Source organism: Camelus ferus, chromosome 36 (assembly GCF_009834535.1).
Source record: "Camelus ferus isolate YT-003-E chromosome 36, BCGSAC_Cfer_1.0, whole genome shotgun sequence".
Classification (NCBI taxonomy): Eukaryota; Metazoa; Chordata; class Mammalia; order Artiodactyla; family Camelidae; genus Camelus; species Camelus ferus.
Window position 1 is genome coordinate 11,911,745 of NC_045731.1, and position 23,721 is coordinate 11,935,465.

At 40.8% G+C, this 23,721-nt stretch overlaps 1 protein-coding gene across 1 annotated transcript in view; it reads right to left on the reverse strand.

Annotated features, from left to right (window-relative positions):
* The window catches only part of MRPS9 (mitochondrial ribosomal protein S9), a 38,869-nt gene extending 15,687 nt beyond the window's left edge, over window positions 1-23,182 (reverse strand). The window contains exons 1-5 of the mRNA XM_006173386.3: window positions 23,005-23,182; window positions 21,464-21,643; window positions 9,097-9,159; window positions 8,982-9,012; window positions 2,892-2,971 (exon numbers count right to left, since the gene is read on the reverse strand). Coding sequence (XP_006173448.1) covers window positions 2,892-2,971; window positions 8,982-9,012; window positions 9,097-9,159; window positions 21,464-21,643; window positions 23,005-23,139 — 489 coding nt within the window. The 5' untranslated portion in view covers window positions 23,140-23,182. The remainder of the gene's footprint in view (window positions 1-2,891; window positions 2,972-8,981; window positions 9,013-9,096; window positions 9,160-21,463; window positions 21,644-23,004) is intronic.
* Between the last annotated feature and the right edge of the window lie 539 nt (window positions 23,183-23,721).

Genomic DNA, 23,721 nt, shown 5'->3' on the forward strand with positions numbered 1-23,721 from the left:
TGGGTCGGCGGACTTTCCTTCACTTTCCACTTTCCTGTCAGGCTTCATTCCTGGGCAGGAACAACAAATTGCTTCTTCCTTCTCACGCTCCTCTTCCCTTAGCCCCACCCCAATCTCCACCAAAACGGGAGGGACTAATCACCGGCACTGGGAAGAGCACCCACCAAGGCCGGCGCACGGGCCTGGCTGTGAGCTGAACCACACTCACCCTCTGTTTGTTGCTGTCATGTAACATACAACCTGCAAACAGCGGCCAAACACTAAAAAGAGCTTCGACACGATTACAGGAGATAAAAAGGTTAATGGACATCAGAAAGGTCTCCCGAACCACTGCACACATGCTCGAGATCCGTGCTTTTCTGTCTAACAGCCTGGCGGATGACGGCCATGTCTCTCACAAGTACAGCAGGCCCAGGACATGGGAGAAACAGACTTGGGCTTAGCGTCCTTCCCTCTGTCACAGGGGAAGAAATTACACCCACAGAAAGAAATGGCAGCACAACAATTCACTTCCCGCCCACCTGCCAGTCTCCGGGGGGCCGTCCCCACCATGCTGCAGCAGGGGGACCCCCTCCCACAGACTGAGCGGGCACCCCCACCCCCCGACCAGGAAGTGGCAAGACAAAGGAGGGAGCAAATGTGAAGCAGCTTCAGGTTTACCGCCTTATTTTATATGCAACGCCTGACTTCACCACAAAACCACTGTAAACCCAACAGTGAATACGGGGCCACACACTGCTCCAGAGTCAGACTGTCCCCAGTGTGACGCTGACCTGCCTTATCCAGGAAACGAGACTGCAGTGACCACAGCTGTGATCAGTAACATTTGCCATTCACGATGCCCAAGTGATCAGCATAGATTTAGAAAAACATTTGTCCTTTTATACATACCTGTAATTAAAATTCCAAAAAATGAGTTTAAAAACCTTTCTGGTTAATGGAGGTACTGGGGATATAACCCGGGGCCTTGTGCATGCTGAGCACTGCCACTGAGCTATGACCTGCACCACAAAACATATTTTTGAAAACACAAGGTTTTATTATCTGAATTAATAGGCTCAAGTTAAGCCAAAACATCTGTAATTCATATGTGTAAACTCTTCTGCTGAGCAACAAAACAAATACCAAACCCAGTGTTTGAGGGTCAAAATATACAACAGCCCAACCTAAATGACTGAATTTAACTAAAACACAGAAGCCTGAAGAACTCTCTTATATGCAACAGAACTACGACTCAGAAAGGAAGACCGTTTATTAGCTGGATGTAATGTGACGTTTCCGTCCGAGTGGGGTAGTCTTTTATCCACCGAGAATCCGATGAGTTTCTCAAGCACTACCTTTTAAAACATACTCACTAAAAATGAAGTTAGGGCTCTTATACCATGTGTAATTTGTGCATGATGATGGAATGCCACAAAGTACCTTGCCCTGGGGTTGCTCAGTTTCAGCCCAAACAAATGCAAATGGCTTGTCAGATGACAGCTGTTTGATAAGGCCCCTCTACAAGACCCGCATGCTTTACTTTCTTCCGTGAAACTTGGGATGAAAGGCAGAAGGCAGGAAGAGAATTAATGTAGCATACAGTATAAAGGCAATGCTACAACCGTGATTAAGTAGAAAAGTTAAAAGGCACAGATTTTCACAGCTTCGCTGCGTGCAGCCCATCCATGTAACAAGCTGACAGGCCCAGCGCCTCGCTCCATCATCCGCTCCGACAGCTAAACGCAGCGCTGCACCCCTTTCCAGGGGAAATGTGCGTCTGCACCATGAAGCGTTGTACATTATTTCTCAGCACTGCAGGGGGCTCAAGTCCATATGGAACCTTCACAAATATTACCACAGATCAAACCGGCGGCCTTGGGAGGCAGATTTGACATACCTATTTAAATGAGCAGCGGGGGTCCCGGGCGGCCGCGGGCTGTGCGTGGAGAGCTGCCGGGCTCCATTACTCAGCAAAGACACACTCTGCATTTATCATTCATTTCATTTCTGCCAGGGCAAGAAGCTCATTTGCCCAAGGTCACCAAAAAGTGAAAAGGAGGCTTTCTTTTTTGTTCCCCCCAAGAAATAAATGTACCTGACAAGTGGGGATTCTGTCCTCTGGGTTGGTGGAGCACAAATAAACACCGGAGGGCTCTAAAAAAGCAGAGGGACCCTGTGCCAGTGACGCCAGCAACCTGAGCGTGGACTGTGGACGGGGAGGCCCAGGGAGTAACTGGTGAAAATCATATAACGAATAAAACAAAACTGGGCATCATCTTCTAAAATAAAGTGGGTTCTGCCGTTTAACAAGACTGGCTGTCAGAGGCCAGCCTTTCCCCTCTGTGACCAGGAGCTGTCGTGTGCTCACCATCAAACACGTCCAGCTCCAGGAGACAGAAAACCTGTTCCCAGAACACGCAAATGCAGCCGGGAGTCAAAGTGGAATCGAATCATTTCTTAGATCTTTCTTGGTCCCAAATTCCAGACTCATACACTGCACGGGCCTATGAAAGGCAGAAACCGTACGTGGTAACAATGCAGCAGAGAGAAGCACTGACTTTCTCCAGGTGAGTGCCTGGTGGCTCTGGTGCCTGCCTGGTTCAGGTTTCACCTGGGATGCGACCACACACGGTCACTGAGCTGAGCATCCGTCTCCCAACACGACCTCCACTCGGTGCAAAAGCGTTTTAAGGACAAACCACCCTGACAGAGATTCCACAATGCTCCCCTTCAGCAAAAGTGAATCAATAAAACATAAAGCCTTTCAACTTACTGTTTTACCTCTAGAAGTCTTGTTTTTGTCCATTGTGAGACAGACCAAGTAAATTCTGAAGCTGGGAGAAAACTCTGGTATCATTAGTTACTTAGCTTACAGTTTGTATTATTTACCACAAATGTAATATACTTACGTGCATTAATGAATAATACGATTGCTTGCCAGTATAAAAGAGAAAATGAAATGGGCGGCCATCTTCTCCCCACTGGACCACTAAAAAAACAGATAAAAACAAGTAAAAATAAAAATAAAGACGGAGGGGGATTAAGTACTGTATTTAATTGTAATTTGATACCTGTTTATAATTACAATTAAGTTTCAAAATAACAAAAAAGTATTTATATTTAGAATTTTAAGTCTGGAATGTTTAACATGTAAATATTTAGAATATTTAATATTTCATATGCATTAACACACAATGTTTACATTTGATAAAACATTCCTAAATATTTCACCATGAGAATTTTTATGATTTGTTTTAAGTAAACACACAAAACACCAAAATCATCTTGCTAGAAAAAAAAAATTTAGGTTTGGCTGTAAATACAAGGCACTCCCATAATCTTAAAAGGAAAGCTGATTAAGTCAGTTACATGTATACTGAGGAAATCAGAAACAGGTTTTGTAACAAAGAGAAAAACCAAATGGATTTTTCTGTGCCTCGTTATTTGTTTCAACTCTGTGCTGACGCACCTGAGAGTTCAAAATGTCTACAACAGAAGGGGTCCACCCAGGTGTTCCGTGGGACCCCTTTTGAAGTGCAGGTGGTCATTCGCATCTAATATACACCAGACAGACAGAAACGGAGCTGCTGCAGGAAGTAAGTAAGCCAACACTAACTCCACGTCCTCTTCCTGGATTTGTACTGAGCTGCTTCCCTGCTAACGACCTGTAAGAACTCCAACCAGTAAGACGACACTCCTCTGTCTATCAAATGAGTGGTAAACTCTTTTCTCCCAACCTGTCACTTGCCTTTTAATTTTGTTTGTGGCATCTTTCGTAATCAAGAAGTTTAAAGTGCGTACGTGCAGCAGAAGCTGTCATTTTTCCTCTGTGGCAGTGTCTCTCAACTGTTCTTTCATTATCGTCCCTACTAAGGAATCTTTTTAGACACTTTCTCCCTAACTGCCTCTCACCCCATGAAATTTTAATGCCGCAGATACACGGCGCATGGGCTGATGCAAGCTGTGGCCCTTTGGAGGGCCACAAACATCATGATAGCTTTTTTTCACCTCCTATGAACCAATTTACACCCCCTTGGGGGCAATATCACCCCCATGGAGAAAACCTGTTTTAAGTCTTTGAGCTTTCTAAAAAACTATTTTCCTGTATTTTCTTCTCTCTGGAAGTTCTGCATGCTTTCGTGATCAGAAGTTTAACTTATCTGGAATTTATTGTGAGGCAGAAATTCAATATGTATTATTTTGTCCAACAAAAAAAGAGTCATTTCATTACAGGTTTTTGAATAATACACTCTTTTCTTTCAAAATACCACCTGTACAATATGTAGGTTATCTTTCTCTTCTGGGATAAGTGGCATTACACACAGGCCACTTTAAGTCAATACACTTAAAATGAAGACCAAAATTTCATAATAAATGGTAGAAAATAATTTAGATATGGAACTTGGCTTAAAAAATAAAAACAGATTCTTATTTACCAATGACGTATGGGATGATTTGTTTCTCCAAATCACTTGCAAATACTTCATGAAATCCCGCTTATTTTCCAGTATTTATTAACTACTATGCACTTTTCACTACAGCACAAAAGCAGTCAGTCAGAAACGGATCTTCTGACAAACATCCTGGTTGCAGGTAAGACCTACTGGAAGCTTGGAAGGGTTTCTGAGTTGGGTCTCATCCCATGTGTGTGAGTAGGAGCCTGTGTGTACTTGATTTCACAATGGACGTTTACGTGTGTGTGTGCATGTGTGAACACATGACTTCACTTGAGCTAAGACATCTCAGATTTTAAGATGCTCCACCATGTATTCTACAAAGAAGGAAAGAAAAAACGCTAACAGCACACAATAGTTTACATTAATTGTAAAATGAATACTGCTTTCTAAAGATGGTAAAATTTGAAAAACTGTGCCTTAGAACTCAGGAAATACTGGTGTAAACAAACATACACAGCCTTAATCTGGACTTTCCAGCCTCCAGAACTGTGGGAAATACACTTCTGTTGTTTGTAAGACACCCAGCATAGGGTAACTTGAAGGACTGAGACAGTTCTAACCATTTTCACTTGCTATTCCCACACAACAACACGTCCCTCTGTACTAATGCAGGCAGAGCTGTCTCACTCTTTTTCTCACCTGCGTATTTTTCCACGGGATTCTCTGACACTTTATTAACTGTCCTGTTGATGAACATTCACATTGTTTCTGGTTTTTTGCTGACACATGGTATTTGCAGTTTCCAGTCTGTGAGTAATAATGATCTCCTGTCCTATTTGACTAAAATTATTTACCTACTTTTATTTTCCTGATTTATGAATTAACCTACTTTCCCTTCTGCCCATTTTTCTTTACAAGTAATTTACTCTAGGTATCAGACTTCTGCTGTGTTTTAAAATTTTCCCCAGTCTGTTGCTTATTATTTTAAATTTGTAGTATCTTTTTTTTTGGAGACAAGTTTTAGATTCTGAAATACATGATTTATTGTTCTTTGCCCTCTTTGTGACTTAAGGGCATAATATCATATGTTATTTAAAAAACACTGGTAGCTGTATGATTATCTTTCAAGGGCATAATATCATATGTTATTTAAAAAACACCGGTAGCTGTATGATTATCTTTCAATTAGCCACCTTATTTGATTCTACTTTAGAGTTTCAATCACTTAATTCCAAAATCATAATGTACTTTTAAATCCTGACCTAACTCTATCATCTTCTGGATACAATCTACTTTTAAAATTCCATTATGTAGATTAAGAAATAAGAGAGTTCTGTCCACAGAAATGCAGAAGCATGTTTCCACCATTTTTAAAAAGGCTGCTACAAATTTAACACAGAAAATGAGAATCTAAATATTCCACTGATGAGAATGCATCCTCACCAAAACCAGTGGTGAAACAGAAGGAAACTGAAATGCTATACTGCAAACTGCATTAAATATCCTCAAACCACCATTTGGGGTTATTAGAGAACACTCAGAATGAAAAGTTCAAAAACTGAAAACATAACGGATGAAAAAAACTCAAAGAAATGAAACAACTTGATTAAACTCAGGAGAGAAATAGAAAAAAAAAAAGTTAAAATCATCAGAAATGTAGACTAACTTACAAGTAACTCCCAAAAGAACAGATTAAAAACAAATAAAGGACATAAAAAAGTTAGGGAAACACCTTAAAAGATGAAAATGAGATTAAAGGAAGAAATAAAAAGACTCAGAGAGATAATGACTGATGTGGAAGAAAATCAAAGAAGGAATAACATTTCTATAATTGAATCCCAAGGAACAAAGACAAAAAGGGGAACAGAACTAATATTTATAACATTTTTATACAAAAAAGTTATATTCACTTTTTTAGTTACACATATATACACAACTAATGAACAAAAAAATATATAACTAAGTTATACATATATATGATTTTTAATAAAACTATATTCTGATGTAAGAATTTGAACCTACATCTTGAAAGGGCTCACTGGCACCTATAAACTGACCCTTAATAATCAGCTCAATGTCATATTTTCACTAAGCTACTACACAGCTTTAGATAGATTAAGAATCCTTAGGACCACCACGGGGGAAGATTTAATAATGTAAAAGGAAAGATAACGAGACTGGCATAAGACTTCCAAAACCAGACAGAAAAGCCAGGCCACCGTGGAGCCACAGCCTCAAGAAACTCAAGAAAGTATGAACCAGACTTTTTCCTCCAGCCAAGTTGTCCTTCAAGCATCAAGGCTATAAGAACACAATTTTAAAAACATAAGGACTCAAGCAACTTATATCTATGAGCCCTTTTTGAAGAATCTACTAGAAAATGAATTCCATTCAAACTAGAGATAATCAGGGAAACCTTAGCAAAAGGAGTACGGACAGCATTTACTAACCTAACTGTAGATCTAAAACCAGAACAAAGATGAGCAAGGAGTATACAGAATAAAGTGCTGGAAAAAAATAGGAGACACACACACACCTATGTGTGTCTGTGTGTGTGTGTAGGTGTGTATCTGTACAACTGGAAATCAATGTTTCTAAAGTGGTTCTTGTCCAGGAAAAAGACAGAAAGGCAGAGAAAGATCACAATTTGTTTGTTACCAAGGAGACCACCATGTACTTAGGTCATCATTAAGCTCCATCCCACACTGGTTTCCTTGTGTGAATCTGGCCACCGTGTTGTTGTCCACTGGCAGGAGGCTCACAGGACCTCTGTGTGACTAGCATTTCAGATTCTCCTATACTCTGGCATGTTTTCATAAAAGAGTCCCTTTAAAAAATTTCAGAACAATTCATAGCTTGAATGTTTCCAGTATTCAGACATCCAAATAAGGCTACTCTGCTGAAATTCTAATGCAGTTTATGTTTTATGGTTTTATACTTTCTAAGTGGGCACTCATAACATCTGTGAATACTAACTGATTTATTCCTAATTTCTTTGCTTTTTTAAATCACACTGGTTAAGAGTTTCGAGGCAACACAGAAAACCAGGGGCAAGTGAGGGCACACTTGTCTTATTCCTAAACTTAGTATGAGGAGTCCAATGATACGTTTTTTAATTTGATGTGTTTCTGTTTCTCATGACAGCCTTTCTCAAACTAAGAATGTCTCTTTTTATTTCTAGTTTAAGAGCTTTTTACCAAAATATAAATTGTGTTAATGACTTTTTATTCATCTTTGGAAGTATTTTCCCCTGAATCAATCAACACTGAGAATTACATTAATAAATTCCTCATGTTAAACCATCCTTATATTCCTGGGGGAAAAAGATCCTCTGGTATATTCCTTTAATATAATGCTTTATTTGATTTGCTATCATTTAATTTAGTGAGAATAGAGTATAGGTTTCTTTTTTATGCAATTCGTGTCCAGATTTGATAATTTTCTGAGTCTTTAAAGAGTATTTGAAAGCTTACATTACTTTTCCTCTGCTCTGGCAGAAGGTTACATGAAATAAAAGTTACAAACTTTTTCAAGGTATGACAGACCTCAGGGACAAAACTATAAACTCAGCTGCGGCTTTAAATTTGATGAGCACTTTTAATTCAGCCTTCATTTACTATTTTCCCAAAAGCTACTAATTCCACTGAAGTTATAGTTTATCATCAAACTCATCTGAGAATTCAGATAAAATTTATAAAAACATTCAAAATATTTATAGCAAGATTCAAAATAAAAGTTATCATTTAAGGAATGAAGTAGAGCAGAAGCACGACAACTTTGAACAAAGGGAAAGCTCAGCAAAAACACCAGTGCAAACAAAACAAACAGACTTTTAATAAAAATACTTGCTCTCTTGCTGATCTCTACTGAATCGACCCTAAAACATCCTGACTCGGGCCGCCTGCAAACAGCACTCGGCCAGCAGGCTCCCTCCAGCAACCCACACATTCCTGCTGCTGCGCTACACGCTGACAAGGCGCCAGCGGTGTTTACTGCAGTGGTCCTTACTTCTACAATCACATGAATTAAGTATGACATAAAAAGATGAAACGTGGGGGAAAACAGAAAAGACAGCTGCCACTTCTATGGAAACTAAGTTGAATGCTGAAGAAAGATTCAAAGGCAAGTTACTTTAAAAAGAGTGTTTAACTTCAGTGTGGTTGGGGGAAAATTTGTAGGAACACAAAATATTCTGCACTTGGATTTCTTAGGAAATTTCAGGTCTTTGCTCCACTGTAAGGAAATCAAACTAACAAGCTCTGATGAGGCACTGGAGGTAGGCAGAGTCACACAAAGGCAACAGGGAGGGATGGGCACGTTCTCAGAGGACGAAACCTGCAGGGTTACGGAGTCTCCAGCAGATCTCTACTAAACTCTCCTTCAAAAAAGCATATCAGAATGCAAATAATCTGATTTGCGTACAGGCATAAACTCTAACCTGATCTAATTTTAACATTATTTAGTTAAAAAGAAACAGTTCGTAAACTTCAGGCATTATTAGTTACGACTACCACGACACAGGAGTGCCCCTCCCTAACACAGGGGTGACTGCACACCACCGCTGGAAAGACAGGCCCGTCCACTTCACCCGAACAAACTTACCTCTTTGTTTTGGAAAAATCTCTTCAGGATGCTGTAAAATAAATTAAAAATGCTTTAGATAATTGCTGTAACATATGAACCTGAGTGAAATCTGTAAAAATATGAAGATAACTACCTTCATTATCGGCCTGGCTCGCTTCTCAAACAGACCACTGGGGAACAGGTAAGTGATGGCTCTCTGAAAACACACAAAAGGGTAATCAACAACCGCCACGAAACACGGTCACGCTGTGACTCGCAGCCGAGCACTTACTCAGTGCCGAGTCAACCAGGAGTTTTCTTATCTCACATCATAACCCTTTAAATGGGAAAGTAACATCACCACACACATCGCCCAGAAGAGAAAACGTGTAACTGTTGAGCTGGGTGTTAACAATTTTCCAGTGGCGGCGTCAGACATGAAGGCGACACTACAAACAACTGCTCTCTTTTTTGAAGGAAACGGCAGGAGCCCGTCCACAAGTGCAGGCCCTGCAGCCCCGGGGGTGGGCGGACGTCCAGACAGAGACGGAAAAGAACAGGCTCCGCACCCCCCACCCCCACACAACGCCCCTCTCTGAACTCCCCCCGGGCTCAGGCCAACACAGTGCTGCTAGTTAGGGAGCTGTTCTCCCCACACGGTACACGTGCTGCACCAGACCCGCCCCTGGAAGCAGGGGCTGGTAATTCTGGCGAATACGTTCAGTTATATTAGGGAGCCCAGCTGTGTCTCTGGGTCACTCATTCAGCAATAAAACTGACACCAAACAAAAACAAAACTTGGATCAAATGTCAGAGTGTTAATTTTGTGAATTTTTTTCTTTTTGAAAAACTGGGGACTCCTCTCCCTTCCTTCTCTGAAAGAGAGCAGGTGGATTTTTTATTTAATAAGTCATGTTGAGAACTGATTACCATTTGAAAAAGGATAAAAATGGATGCAAACTTCACACCATATACCAGAATAAAGTCCAAATGAGTCAGAGAGTCAAACACAGGAAATGAAATCAAACAAGTACCAGAAGGCAACATGCATGAATTCATTCACAACCTAGACATGGGAAACTCTTTCTTAACTATAACCCAAAATTCAGAGGCAAGGGGAAAAAAACTGACCAATTAAACTACATTAAAAAAAAAAAAGAAAAATATGGCTCAAATGTATTCATAATACAAAAGGTACAATGAAAACTACTGAGATAGTACCTCTCATCTAACGGGATGAGCTAAAATTCCAAAGTGCAACGGCGCACTGTTGGTGAGGGCGAGACACTCCGACGTCCTGCGTGAAGCCCTCCATGCTGGGGGTGGGGTACAGGGGTAAGAGTGAGTCTTCTCTGGGTGTATGTTTTTATACACTGAACTCCTAAACATGTAAATGTTTTATATATTAAAGACTAAAAATTTTAAAAGAAACTAAAACCTAATACAAACGGAAACAAATCTAACCTCTAAAGACAAAAAGTAACCGCAAAGGAATCTTCAACTTTACCTGGTAGGCTTATTGTTAGTAGCAATATTGCTATTATGACTTTGAAATATTCTGGGTACATTGGAGCATAAAGCAAGTTAGTAAACATACTAATTTTATGGTGACCAAAATTTTATTGTAGGAGATACAAATATAAAAGAAATGTAATGTTGAGTAAAGTTAAGTCTGAATTAGACAAATATAAACTCATGATCCTTAAAAAATTATTTCTTATATTATTCTTACTATATTTTAAAAATATTATTTAGAGATATAGGAAGTATGACAAATGTTAAGAACTGCAAATTTGTGGAAGGTGTATGTGTATATGTGTGTGTGTGTGTGTGTGGTTGTATTCACTGAATATTGAAATTTTCTGGAAATTTAAAATTTTTAAAATAAAAGATAGAAGAAAGTGTTAAAAATTTTAAAGTAAGTAAATACAGTCTCCCCAGACCCAACCTGTCTCAACAGGGCCACCAGGTGCCCACAGCCCCCGGGGGGCAGCTCGACTTCAGGCCCAGTTCTCAGTCACACACGCACCTCCAAGGCTGGTCAGACGTCTGAGCAGAGGGGCTACTGAGACCCAGAGGTGATGAGAACATGAGACAGCGTGGAAAACTAAGTCGTCACCTTGGAGCGAGACCACCACAATTACAAGAAGTCCAACCGACTTCCCATCAGTTTCAAGCTGTCACTGGCATCATTTCCAAACATGAAAATTACTGTTACCTCAGGTGACCACAAGATAGAGTCCTAGAGGGAGACGAGAATGGGAGGAATTCTACCCCACAGCTGGATTTCTCCTAAAAATGAAGACTTAGAAAAGTCACAGGGAAATTGCCTGGTAGACCCTGAAAAGAAACCATCAATGGCAAAGGATGTCGGCCTCACATCTTAAGACAACGAAAGCCAGCTTACAGAGAATGTGACAGAAGTATCCAGAAATTTAACTGAAGAATCAGGAAAAGCGGCTCTGTCTTAAAAACAAAAAACAAACAAAAAAAAAAAAACAAAACTTTGCTAGAAGTAAATTAACACCTATTTACTAGTTTACAATTCCTCACTATTTGAGGTTGTAACACAGCCAACTCCATTACAGGGCACTAACTACATTACACTGTATGATGTATTACTAGTCATGGATACAGTATAACAACGTATGATGCTGTACTGTACCAGCTATATCAGGTGTTGTGCCAAGTACCGCTGCAGAAGGGCCACAGAGCAAAAGCTATCATGTCAGATAAACGGCAAAGTCTCAAATCAGTGAGAACCATGAAAAATAAAGGATGGAAGAAAAAGGAATGAAAAAGAGAACGGTAAATAAGACAAATCAGTTAACAGCCAAATTAACAAAACCCAAAAATTAGAACGGCGCCTTCCCAGCCCGCTGCCCACCGTCTAGCGTGTGGGCGGGGGCACAGCATGCCCTAAGCCCTTACTTCCACTTATCTCCCGTGGCCACTCTGAACAGATTTCCTACAGCTCCTGAAGCAAACAAAGGAATACCTGAGTTTTACAAAAAACATAATTTTGTTGCTCTCTGTGTTAGCTCAATTTCCAGTTAACACACACAGCTGTTAAAACTCAAGTAGGTGAATACCGTTGTGAAACAAACAGTAAACATAAGAACGAGAGAATTCTACATGTTGGCAGTTAAGATTAACAGCAGATAGGTATGTTTTGGGCAGAGCATTTGGGCTATAAACCCCTTCTTTCACTGCCTTTCAGAATTCAGAAGGGAGTGGTGAACATGAAAACAGGATGAAATAACATATAATCCTTATTGTATCTTTTAACCCTAAACATAGTGTCCAAGTACCACCAGTCCCAGTGACTCTGATCTGTAAGGACATCAAGTTTACCCATTATTGTGACGATTAAATAAGGTACAGCCACCCCCCTCCCTATCCGCAGTTTCGCTTTCCGTGGCTTGTTACTCGCGGTCAACACTCCAAAAACATTAGGCGGAAAATTTCAAAAGATAAAACAGTAAGTTTCACATCATGCGCCGATGTGAGTCACGTAGCGAGATGCTGAGCTGCCCGCACCACGCCGGCAGGACACGCACCAGCCCCCTGGCCACTCACTCCCGTGCTGGTCCCTCAGTGGCTGACCGACGTGGTTATGGACGGGCCGCTCAGGCAGCGCAGTGCTTGTGTGCAAGTGACCCTGATTTTACTCAGTGAGGCCTCCACAGAGCAAGAGCAGTGATGCTGGCAAAACCAACTCTTCAGGTATTTTGGATCATTTCAGCGGCAGGCAATATAAAAATAAAATTGCAGAGTATCACTTATACTTCCAAAGGGTGCTCCTTCTTTTAAATAGCAGAAGGCAACAAATACAAACTCCTAATTATTCGGAGGGGGGAGGGAAGCGATGGAGCCATCCTCTAGCCAATACTGTCCAACAAACTTCCTCTGGTGACGGGAACAGTCCTCATCTGTGCTGTCCAACACGACAGCCGGAAACCAGTGTGGCCACCCGGTATGTGGCCAGCGCTACTGATGAACTGCATTTTAATTCAATACTAATTACCTTTAATTCACATAATCCCACACAGCTAGTGGTAACACACAGCTCTAGACTACTTTAACCAGAGCCTCATGCAGTGTAGTAGCTTCCCTGCTTCTTCCAGGGAAAAAAAAGTGGAGTATACATTTAATTTATTAGACTGTGGCATGGTTTACCTGACTCCAAGACAAAGAAAGTCCTGACAAAAATAAAAACGTAAATTAAAAAAAAATCATCCAAGTAAGTCAGAGTAGAGTAATTCTCATTTGTAAACATGTTTCTTACATCTTTGGATTTTAACTAGAATACCAGTAAATTCAAGTGTCCCTAAAATGAAGGCAAAGCATTTAACTATATTCCCAGGCTGATGTCAAAGTGTAAAAGAATTGCAGGCTCAACCCAGGAGAAGGACGCACTGGGTCAGGAATGCACTCTATTAATTAGGCATCCCAGCTGGACAGTGGGTTTGCAGCTGTTAACTTGATCAATGACTTACCTAAATGTCATCTCTACTGATTCGCTTATAAATTACCAGCAAGTGAGACTAATGTACAGGTGCTAATTTATTTAAACTGTTCTCTACAGTTCTACACAGCTTTCGAAACTGCATCTGGCACCTAATGTTAGCTGTCAGTTGTACTTAGACATGCTTGTCCTAACGACTCTGTTCATTAGAAGTGAGCACAAATTATGAAATATTGTGAAAAATGATACATCAAATGGAATGGGCACAGCAAATCAATTAGAGAAACTTCACATAGCATATCCACACTTAGGAGAATAAAACATTCAGGTTTCGGAATGAGGTCTATAATACCAATTAAAAAGTAATTGGTAGACTTCAGCAGTATTATGTATCAATTTGCTGGCTTCTTTCCTGAAATTCGAGAGTAATGCAGAACTTAACTTTTAATTCCCAAATAAAGACATTAGCAAATGCAAGTGCCATTCTGTACTCATAACATTTAATATAACTGAACTGTCTCCAACTTAAGATTTGTAACTGATACTGCTTAATTCAAAAAGGAAAACTCAAGTATCAGTGGCCCTCACCTGTTTTGTGTGTTTACAGTATGATGTTGAGAAGAATTTTTGATGGTACACATGGAAGGATTAAAAGCAGCAGCAATAGCCAACAGCAGCACGTGACAATGTCCCCACGGTGCCAGGTCCCTGCCCGCACCGCTCAGCTGGCCGGTCTCTAGTCCTGGGTCACGACTGGAGGAAAACCCTTCCTGGCCCACCCCGTTATACACTATGGGGCTATTCCTTTACAGTTTTCATATACAGAGACCAAACCACAACTGCTTTCCATTGAATTACAAAACCCATTCAGCTCAACGTTCATCTGAGACTCCTCTCTACAGTAATGAATACTATCACAGACAAAAATACTTTTTACACACTGATCAACGTTCGATCACCCATGGAAGACTTATGGAACAGGAGGCGGCATTAAGATCTATCTTCAAAATATTTAGGATGCACGTCCGTACTTTCTGGAAAATGCCATACACCACACTGCTTGGCAGAGGGACCTGTTTTCCCTCCTATCGGGTCTTCAGACGGTTACCAGCAGCACCATCGTGATTCAGGGGGAAGGAGCAGGTGGCGGTTTCTACCCTTTCAATATAACATAAGAAATTAGGCAAAAATTAAACTTCTGAAATTGAGAAAATCTATACCTGCCTAATTTCTTTTTAATTAATTTGTTATTTCACCAACTAAAAGTAGTAATTTTTCATATAAGTTTAATATCTTGATTGAGCATTAAATACTTTGCAAAACAATTCCTAGCAGATATACAATGCTGTAGCGTTAATAATCTTAAAAAAATCGTCTAAATGACATAATCTTAAAGTAAATACCAACAGCGACAAGCAGAACGATTTTTATTTGCAGATCCTGTCTGTCACACTCCTTCCTATGCACTGACCCACATCAGCGCTCTCAGCCGAAGGCCTGTTAGATGACGGAGGCCCTGGCAGGTGAGATGGGCTGATGCAGGTTTCACACCTGAGTTCCATGCGCTGCACTCAGCCAGGCCAGGGGCCAGACTGCAATTCAAGCTCAATCTTCTGGAATAAAGTTGTAAACCTAGAAATCAGTGGCAAAGCCTTTGAGGAGCTGAAGCAGCGGACGTGAATTCATGGTCTCACTCAGTAGGAAGGGCACATGGGTCCTCATGCCCAGGCCAGTGGCTCCTGATTTTAATATACCCGCTGAACGACTTCAGTTATACTGGAAGGTGGGGGGCACAGCAGGGCGGCCCGGCAACAGCGCAGGCAGGGCTCCGGCGGGACAGGAGGGGCAGGAGGCGGAGCGGCAGAGCCAGGCCGGTGGGTTGGGGCAGGGGCCCCCAGCCGGCACTCACACGGGGCACCACAGTGCAACGACCACACACAGGCAAATCCGAAGGCTCTGCAACGGCACATCACACTCACTATCCTCTACTAAACAAGGCCAGGGGGACCACAACTTATTATAGAAAATGTTAACGAGAAATTTGGTCTTTGAAAGTGTGAGAAAAACAGACCCTGGACACAGAAAGACCTTGCGCAGCCTTGGTCCCCCCAACAATAAAGCTCTACCCCATACAGTGTTCATTAGGACTAAACATGGGAGTGTTGGAATGTTATCAGGTTCCCAGAGAGCTTTCTGCGCATATATGGGAGGTTTTCAGCAAGTGGTGGTATCTTTCATTACAAAAAACAATTAAAAATAATTTTCTCTCATCTGGGGAATTCCTTCTGTAGAATATCGAACTTCCTGATCATATCACTAAGAGAAAAATTAAAGTACCTAGTTTTAATTTCTATATTAAAAGCCAAAATATTATAAAAAGCATTTATGACAGCTAAATATATAACAGCAATCACAATGTTCTTCTGAAGATTATCTGAAAGCTTAAAATATTTTCTTGATTTTGGATATCAAGTTATTTATTTTTGTCTTTAGAAATAACTAAGCATTTTATCAGTAAGGAAATGCTAAATAAGACTCATCAGCTGCACTGTCTCTCAGGTTACAGACAGAGCCAAGCCTCTTACAAAAATAATAGTTTCAGAAACATAAATGAAAACAGGAACCATAAAGCTATAAATTCCTACACAATTTCGACGCTTTGGTAACAGATGGTTGTCACTGTCCTCTCCTGCCTTTACATCTACTCAGATGCCAAAGAAAGGCAACTAAATTTAATAAAATGCCAAAAGAGTTAAGTGGCATGAAATGAGACTTGGGGAAGCAGAGCCAGCACTCGCAGGAGAGTCTAGCACAACCTTGTCACCGTGTCAAGGAAAGCGGCCCACACTGCGCACAGGGGCTCAGACAGCGAACCGGGAGAGACGAAGCATCGCCTACAACACAGTCATCTCTGGCTTAGGTCCCTCAGTGACAAACCAACATGCTCAAAGGGACTGCAGACCATCCTTCGCACACTCCATCTCGGGGGCCCAGAAGATTTGTGTGACAACGGCAGTTAGGAAACTAGTGGCCGACTCAAGTTACGGGTATTTTACTAATCACAGTTAACAGCAGCGAGACCTGTAACATGGTCATTCACCTCCTGCTCCTCAGCGCTGCCCTGAGGTGGGCAGGCAGGTATCATTACTTTAGAGACGAGAAAACCATGGCGCAGTGCCGTGCCTTGCTGAACATCACAACACAAGCTGTGACACGGCAAGGAGGCTCCCGATCCCACGTTCTGCGTCTTGCTATAATGTCACTTCAACTATATGAAACTGACCTTTTAAAAGAGATTAACTTAACAACCAAGTCCTACATGTTCTGCATCTGTTGTTCCTCACGAGAAACTCAGCTTCATTTTTAAACGATGCTACACATTTTAAAGAAGCAATTGGATGTTTTTTTATATTAATTCATGATTTCATTACTTTATTGGCTAAATCTAAGGAAGATTATGTTCTAATTAGCACAATGACACAACATCGACTTACTTCCACCATACATACACACACAGTTTTAAAAGTACAGAAAAGCTATCACTTCTCACATTTACAGAGTGATGCTAAACGTATCTTCTCTAGAAAACAGTATTTTAAGGACCAGAACTAAACATATTGTTTCTACCGGACTGAATGACAGAATCTTCTAGATTTCTTTAAACAATATAAAAAGGATATTCTAGATGGAGACAGTAATATATCTGTCACAAGTATGTTATCAAAAAAATTAAAGATATTTTAATATGTGAAAAAATCTGTTTTAAATGTACAATATTTTTGCCAATACGCATTTCATAAATGATTTCAGATATCATTATTTTAGCAATTGGTTAAGGAGTAAGGAAAAACCAGTTTCTAAAATACATAAAATAACAAGTGGTTTAATCTGAATACAATGACACTTCATTTACCTACGTGAAAATTATACAGTGAGCCTGGACTTTTAACTAGGCAACTGAATGACATTATAGGTCGTGTCTACTCTAAAACTTACATCCTCATGAAATAATTTTAACATCCCAAACTAACATTCTGACTAAACATTCAAGCAATGAACTAACCACTCTAAACAATGTAATTCATTTGGAATACTTATGTTGTGAAAATGTTCATCCCTTCAACAGGATTACAGAACTACTGAAAGACTTTGTTTCTGTCAGTGACCAAAACATGCTTCGCCTGCATCTGAAAAGGTAGTAAAGAGATGCTAAAAAATGCTGCCATGGCAGCGGGAGTGTCCCGTTACTGAGAACAGTTACTCAGGACACATGGATCACAAGCAGAAAGGGGAGGACAATTTTTAAAGGCAAACAGTAATTATAAGGAAACAAAAACAAAAACACACATATACACACAAAAACCCCAGGCCCAGATGGCTTCACAGATGAAGTCAACCAAACATTTAAGGAAGAATTAATACCAATTTTTCACAAACTATTCCAAAAATAGAAGAGGGGAGAACTTCCCAACTCACTCTATGAGACTAGTATTACTCTGGTAATCAGACAAAGACATGACAAGAAAAGAAAAATACACAGCAGTATCCATTACATACAAAAATCCACAGCAAAATGCTAGCAAACCAAATCCAGAACACATAAAAAAGATGACCCACCACCCCGACAAAGCGGGATTTATTCCAGGAACACAAGGTTGGTTTGACGTCCAAATCAATTAATACCCAAAGATAATAAATAAATAAATAACCTGTATCCTTTAAAGTATCAGTCAAGTTTGACAGAGGTAAGATCTCTGATTCTTCTGGGTCTTAACTGGTATCTAACACTGTTAGTTCTAGGTCATATTAAAGGCTTTGCTATTCATAAGTAATGTTTCACTGAACAATGTTAACAAACAAACAAAACTCTGCATTTGCTCCCATGATTCCCAGAGCAAATCTACAGGTAAAATGAGGTTGTCCTTTATGACTGACTTTGTGATTTATTATGTCATAAATGTTTTTTTTGTTTGTGTCTGTTTAGTCCTAAGAATAACATGGAGGTAGTCATTACTATTTTAATTTAATAAAGATAAAGAAAAGTTAAAAAAAATCAATTAATGTGATATATCACACCAATAAAAGCAAAAAAGAGCATCTGACAATTTCCAACACTTCTTTATGATAAAAACGTTCAACAAACTAGGTATGGGAAGGAACCTCCAGGATCTGATAAAGAGCTACAAAAACCCACAGCTAACATCACTCCTGACGGCGAAAGACCGAATGCTTTTCTCTAAGACCAGGAACAAGATGAGAAAGCCCGCACTCACTATTTCTAGCCAACAACACTGCTGGCATAGCCGGGGGAATCAGCCAGAAAAAGAAATAAAAGGCATCCAGACTGGAAAGAAAGAAGTAAAACTATTTCTATTCGCTGGTGACAACATTTTACATATGGAAAATCCTAAGATATCCACCCCAAAACTATAAAAAAATTTGATTTACAATAGAATAAAAATGCAATTAATGCTCAGAAATAAACTTAAGAGAAATGCCAAACTCTGAAAACTGTAAAACATCATTGAAAGAAATTAAAGAATATCTAAATAAACACAAAGACATCCCATACTCACAGAGCAGAGGACTTAAGATGATAAATACTCCCCAAATTGATCTAGAGATTGAACACAATCCCTAGCAAAATCCTAGCTGGCTCTCTGCAGAAGCACGCAACCTCGCCCTAAAATTTATATGGAAATTCAAGGGGCAGAGAATAGACAAAATGACCTTGAAGAAAAGGAACAAAGTAGGAGTCCTAGCACTTTCCAATTTCAAAACTTACCAGAAAACTACCGTAATCAAAACAGGTCACACAGCGTAACAATGAACATGAAGGTCAGTGAAATATAACTAAGAGTCCAGAAATCAACCTCCATGTTTACAGCCAACTGACTTTGTGTTAGGGTGACAAAACAATTCAACGAAGAAATGACAGCCCTTTCAACAAATGATGCCGGGACAACTGGGTATTCTGTCTCACATCACATACAAAAACCACCTCAAGAGGAATCAAAGACTGAAATGTAAGAGCTAAAACTATAAAACTCTCAGAAGAAAACTTCAGTGTAAATCTTCATGGCCTTGGATTAGCAATGGCTTCTTAGGTATATACACGAGAGGAACGAAAGCACAAAGACCTTACAAGCATGTTCATAAAAGCATTATCCATAATAACCACAATGGAGATAATCCAGATGCTCGTTAGCTGATGAATGGATTAAAAAGAAATGCAGTGGACCCCGTACAACGGGGATTTACTCGGCAATAAAAAGGAATCAACTACTAATACATGATACGACATGGTTGAATCTTGAAAACAGCGTGCTAAGTGAAAGAAGCCAGTCACAAAGGCCACATGTTTTATAAGTCTGTTCACATAAAATGTCCTGAATAGGCACCTAAATAGAGGTGGAAAGTAGAAACAGCTGCCTGGAGCCAGAGGGTTTGGGGGGGGGGAGGGGACTGGCGAGGAGCTGCTACAGGGTATGGAGGTTCCTGACCAGCGAGGGAGACGTCCTGCAGGCAGAATGCCATGACCACGCACAGCTCTGCGAACAGACTGAAAACCAGTGAACTGCAGGCAATCTTCAGACGGTATGTGAATTACAGCTCAATAAAACAGCTACCAAAAAATAAATGGAAACAGCCAAAGAAGTTGTCTCAGAGAGACGATTTCGGGCAGCAGAGGTTATATACTATCTGGAGAACAAAAATCTACAGTATGACATTGTACTAAGATGCTCATTATTCCATATTTTTATAAAGGACACATATTATGAAACGGGGAAGGAAAAGATCTTGTTTTGTTTTTTGTCCTTTTCCCCAAGTTTTCCTTAAAAAATCATAACTTTTTGAGTATGCAACTGTCTAGCTAAAACATCATGTAATACGTTCTGGATCCTGTCAGGTGTCTACTGTTTATAAAGTATACACAATGAGGCAGATATGAGGAAAGAACACTAGGTTCGATGTTTAACATGCTGGAGCTTTTCTGTTTCCCACACTTACATATTTAAACATGATGCTTATTCTTTCTGTGCCTCAGTCTCGTTGTCTAAAAATGGAGCAATATCTATACTACCTATGATAAAATTAGTGTTACTAAAAATGTAGTTTTCTTAATATCCCCCAGTACTGTCCAGATTACCATAAGATTCAAAAACAGGACAGCAGCTATAAGGTCAATAACTCCAATTCGTCTAGACCAGAGGGGCAGTAAGAAATTCTTTTGGTTTAATCAAAAATGTTGGTATGGTACCTTACAGAGATACTGAAGTACCATTTACAAATAATTAGGAAAGGTATACAAAAAGATGGGAATTAAACTAAAATGGATAAAGTTATAAAATGATTACAAGAATAACATTTAAAGTCATATAAAATAATAAATCTATATGAAGATGTTATTCCTTGGGGAAATATAAAACACCACGCGATATGTTTCTTCTTTAAAAATTAGACAAGCTTCAGAGTGGTTAAATTTATGTTCCTTTGCTAGCCACTCTGGGATATCTAGCAAAAAGTATTATTATTACTACTTTATCAGGATTATAATAATTCAAGAGTCAAACAGGAATAGAATTCTAACCCTACCTCAAATCACTTAGGGCATGCCCTGCTTTGAAAATACAGAAATATAATTATTTTGATAAAAACTCTGGGCTTGGGGTTACTTACGGGATTTCCTATAGACTTACCATTTGTTTTATCATTTTGTAAAAAAGCTGAGTTTAAGACACACAACAGGATAAATGTTTCTAAATCATGTGCAAGCATTCACAGTGGCTCCTGTGACCCGGAATCAAGGAAACGCATCCATTTCTAGTTAAAATCTAAAACTCACTCTACTTTACAATGCTTCAAGTAGAGTAGCATCTCTTTCTGAAACCATGGTTCCAACTTGCAGATCGTGGCATTTCCTTTATTTATTCCTTTATTCTGACAGTCTGATTAAAATTTACACAGAACTAAAGGCTCAGGCTGAAGACAAGAGCTTTCAGTGTCTACAACTCTACAGTGATGACTTTTCCAACAGAGTAACTGTACTTACATCAATATCCTCTTGGGTAAAAGTTTCTGGATCTTCTCCCATCATGTTGGCTAAGTGTCTCTTTCCTAAGTTGAATTCTTCAATCTGCTTTTTAATAAAATCCATTGTGTAAGTTTCACGTCTTAAGGCTGCAACATTTTTCTTTGTTGTCACAGCTGTGGTGTGTCTTAGCCTTAATATCTAGCAGAAAAAACAAATTGAAAGAAAAGATTTCAACATAACATAAATGAGGCTTAAAAATATTTGTAAAATTTTTTTTAATGCTGTTCATTTAGAAGTGGCTTTAAAAAAAAGTCCTCAATTTGCTATTTTCCATAAAATCTCTTTAAGCTCTTTTCAAAGACATTTGTAACACTGCTTAAGATTTTGACATCCTGAAAATTCATAGTATGTATTAAAGCTACAGGCCCTCACAGCATCAGTACCAGGCTACTGAATATACTTATTAAATGTTCTGAACTATTCCAGCAATAAATTCAGACAAAAATATTTACATTCTAAGGAGTCCATTATTCATTAGTACAACCCACTAAGATGAGACTGAGTGTGAAACAACCAGCTCTCTAGTTAAGAACAGTAAGAATTCCTGGAGAGAGTCTGCTTGGCCCCTGCTAGATACAATTCCTAACATTTTCTAGGTTCTATTTCCAGCTGAAAAGTTGTGACAGAGAATTTTCCTAATTTTGCTTTTATGGAATGGTATAGATATAACTTGACAAATCTGTCTTGTGAAAGATAATCAGTGGCTCAGACAACTATAATTTCAAGCAAGCAGGTTCCCAAAGAAGCCGAATGCCAGTGCTACACACTCTGAAATGGTATTCAGGAGTATTAAGGAGTTTCCTTTTTGTTCAACTGGACAAAAATGAAACAAAGAAGAAACTGCTGCTAATTTGAATAGAAAAGCAAAAAAAAAAAAAAAACTTTGGGATATAAAAGAAAAGGTAAAGACTGAAGTCAGACTACAGAAAATGTGGATAGAAAGAAACAGTATAAGGATTCCATGAGAGTGATTACAGTAACCCTTTTGGATGGCTTTTTACCTTTATCAGCTAGAGGTCTCTGGATGCAAGCAAGAAACTGACTTTGCCTTACTTAAACAAAAGGGACATTTCTTAGAAGGCTAACAGGGCCCCCCCACCAGGACTATACTTGAAAGGAGGCAGGGTCCAAAGCAACTCTGGCAGTTACAAAGCAGGAACCCCAAATATCGACGGCACGTTCAACAAAGTCAGAACGTGGCCATTAAGCTAAAAAGGTATATTCAAACCGTCCTCGTCTCTTTGCTCCGGATCTCAAGGGAGCGAATACCTACGGGGGCTACCTTGAGTCAGGTGCCCCAGATTACAGCCCTTCTGGACTGTACCCAGTAGGAAGAACTCATTCCTCCCTGAGAGAACCAGAAACACCCTCCAGGGCGGCCCCGCGCCTCTATCACCTCAGCCCTCTCCCGGGCGCCTGAGACCCCAGGGGCCCCTGGCAGCGCCGGCGCCACATCCTTGTGCTACAGGGGCCAGCGCACCTCCTTCCCCAGGTCCTACCTGGCACTGGGTACTTGTCTGCAACTCAGCAGCCACGGCTTTCCAGAGGCCTTGTCTCCGGGCAAAGCCAACCCTACCCGCAAGAAAGAGCCGGTAGGAAGCGGCTGCGCCGCAGGACACACAGGGAGCCGCCATGTTGGCTGCGGGGTACCCGGACAGGAGGGTGAAGGGGCGGGGCCTGCCGACTGCGCAGGCGCCGAGGCAGCCGGGTCCCAGAGGCTGTCGGGAAGAGGCTGTGGAGCAGGGGGCGTGTCCTGCCGCCCGCTACCGCTCGTCGCTGATTGGGTGCTTGGGTCCGCGGGGCGTGTCCGACCCCGCCCCGGGTCCGCTTCCTGGCGTCGTTACCCAGCTGCTCATCTTGAGGTCCGTCGTCCATGGTGTCTCCTTGGAGCCGCTTCCACGTGGCTGTGTCTGCAGCCCTCTCGTCTTGCGCCCTGCGCCGCCTGTCTCCGCCTGCATCACCCAGCTCCTCCCGCTCGGCAGGGACCGGCTCCGCGCTTCCCTCTCTGCTGACCCCCTCCTGGCCTGGGTTTCACCCCATCTCCTCCCTTCCACGTGCAACGGGTCCAGGGGCTCCCCTACCCCGGCGGCTGGAGCCCCCGCTTCCTAAGTGCAAGACGCTGAGGCCAGCCCTCCAGCCGCGGAGGACAGGCCCTTTCAGGTCACCCCCGTGCTGTCGGGGCTCAGCACCCCCTGGAAATCCAGCCAGGACTAAAT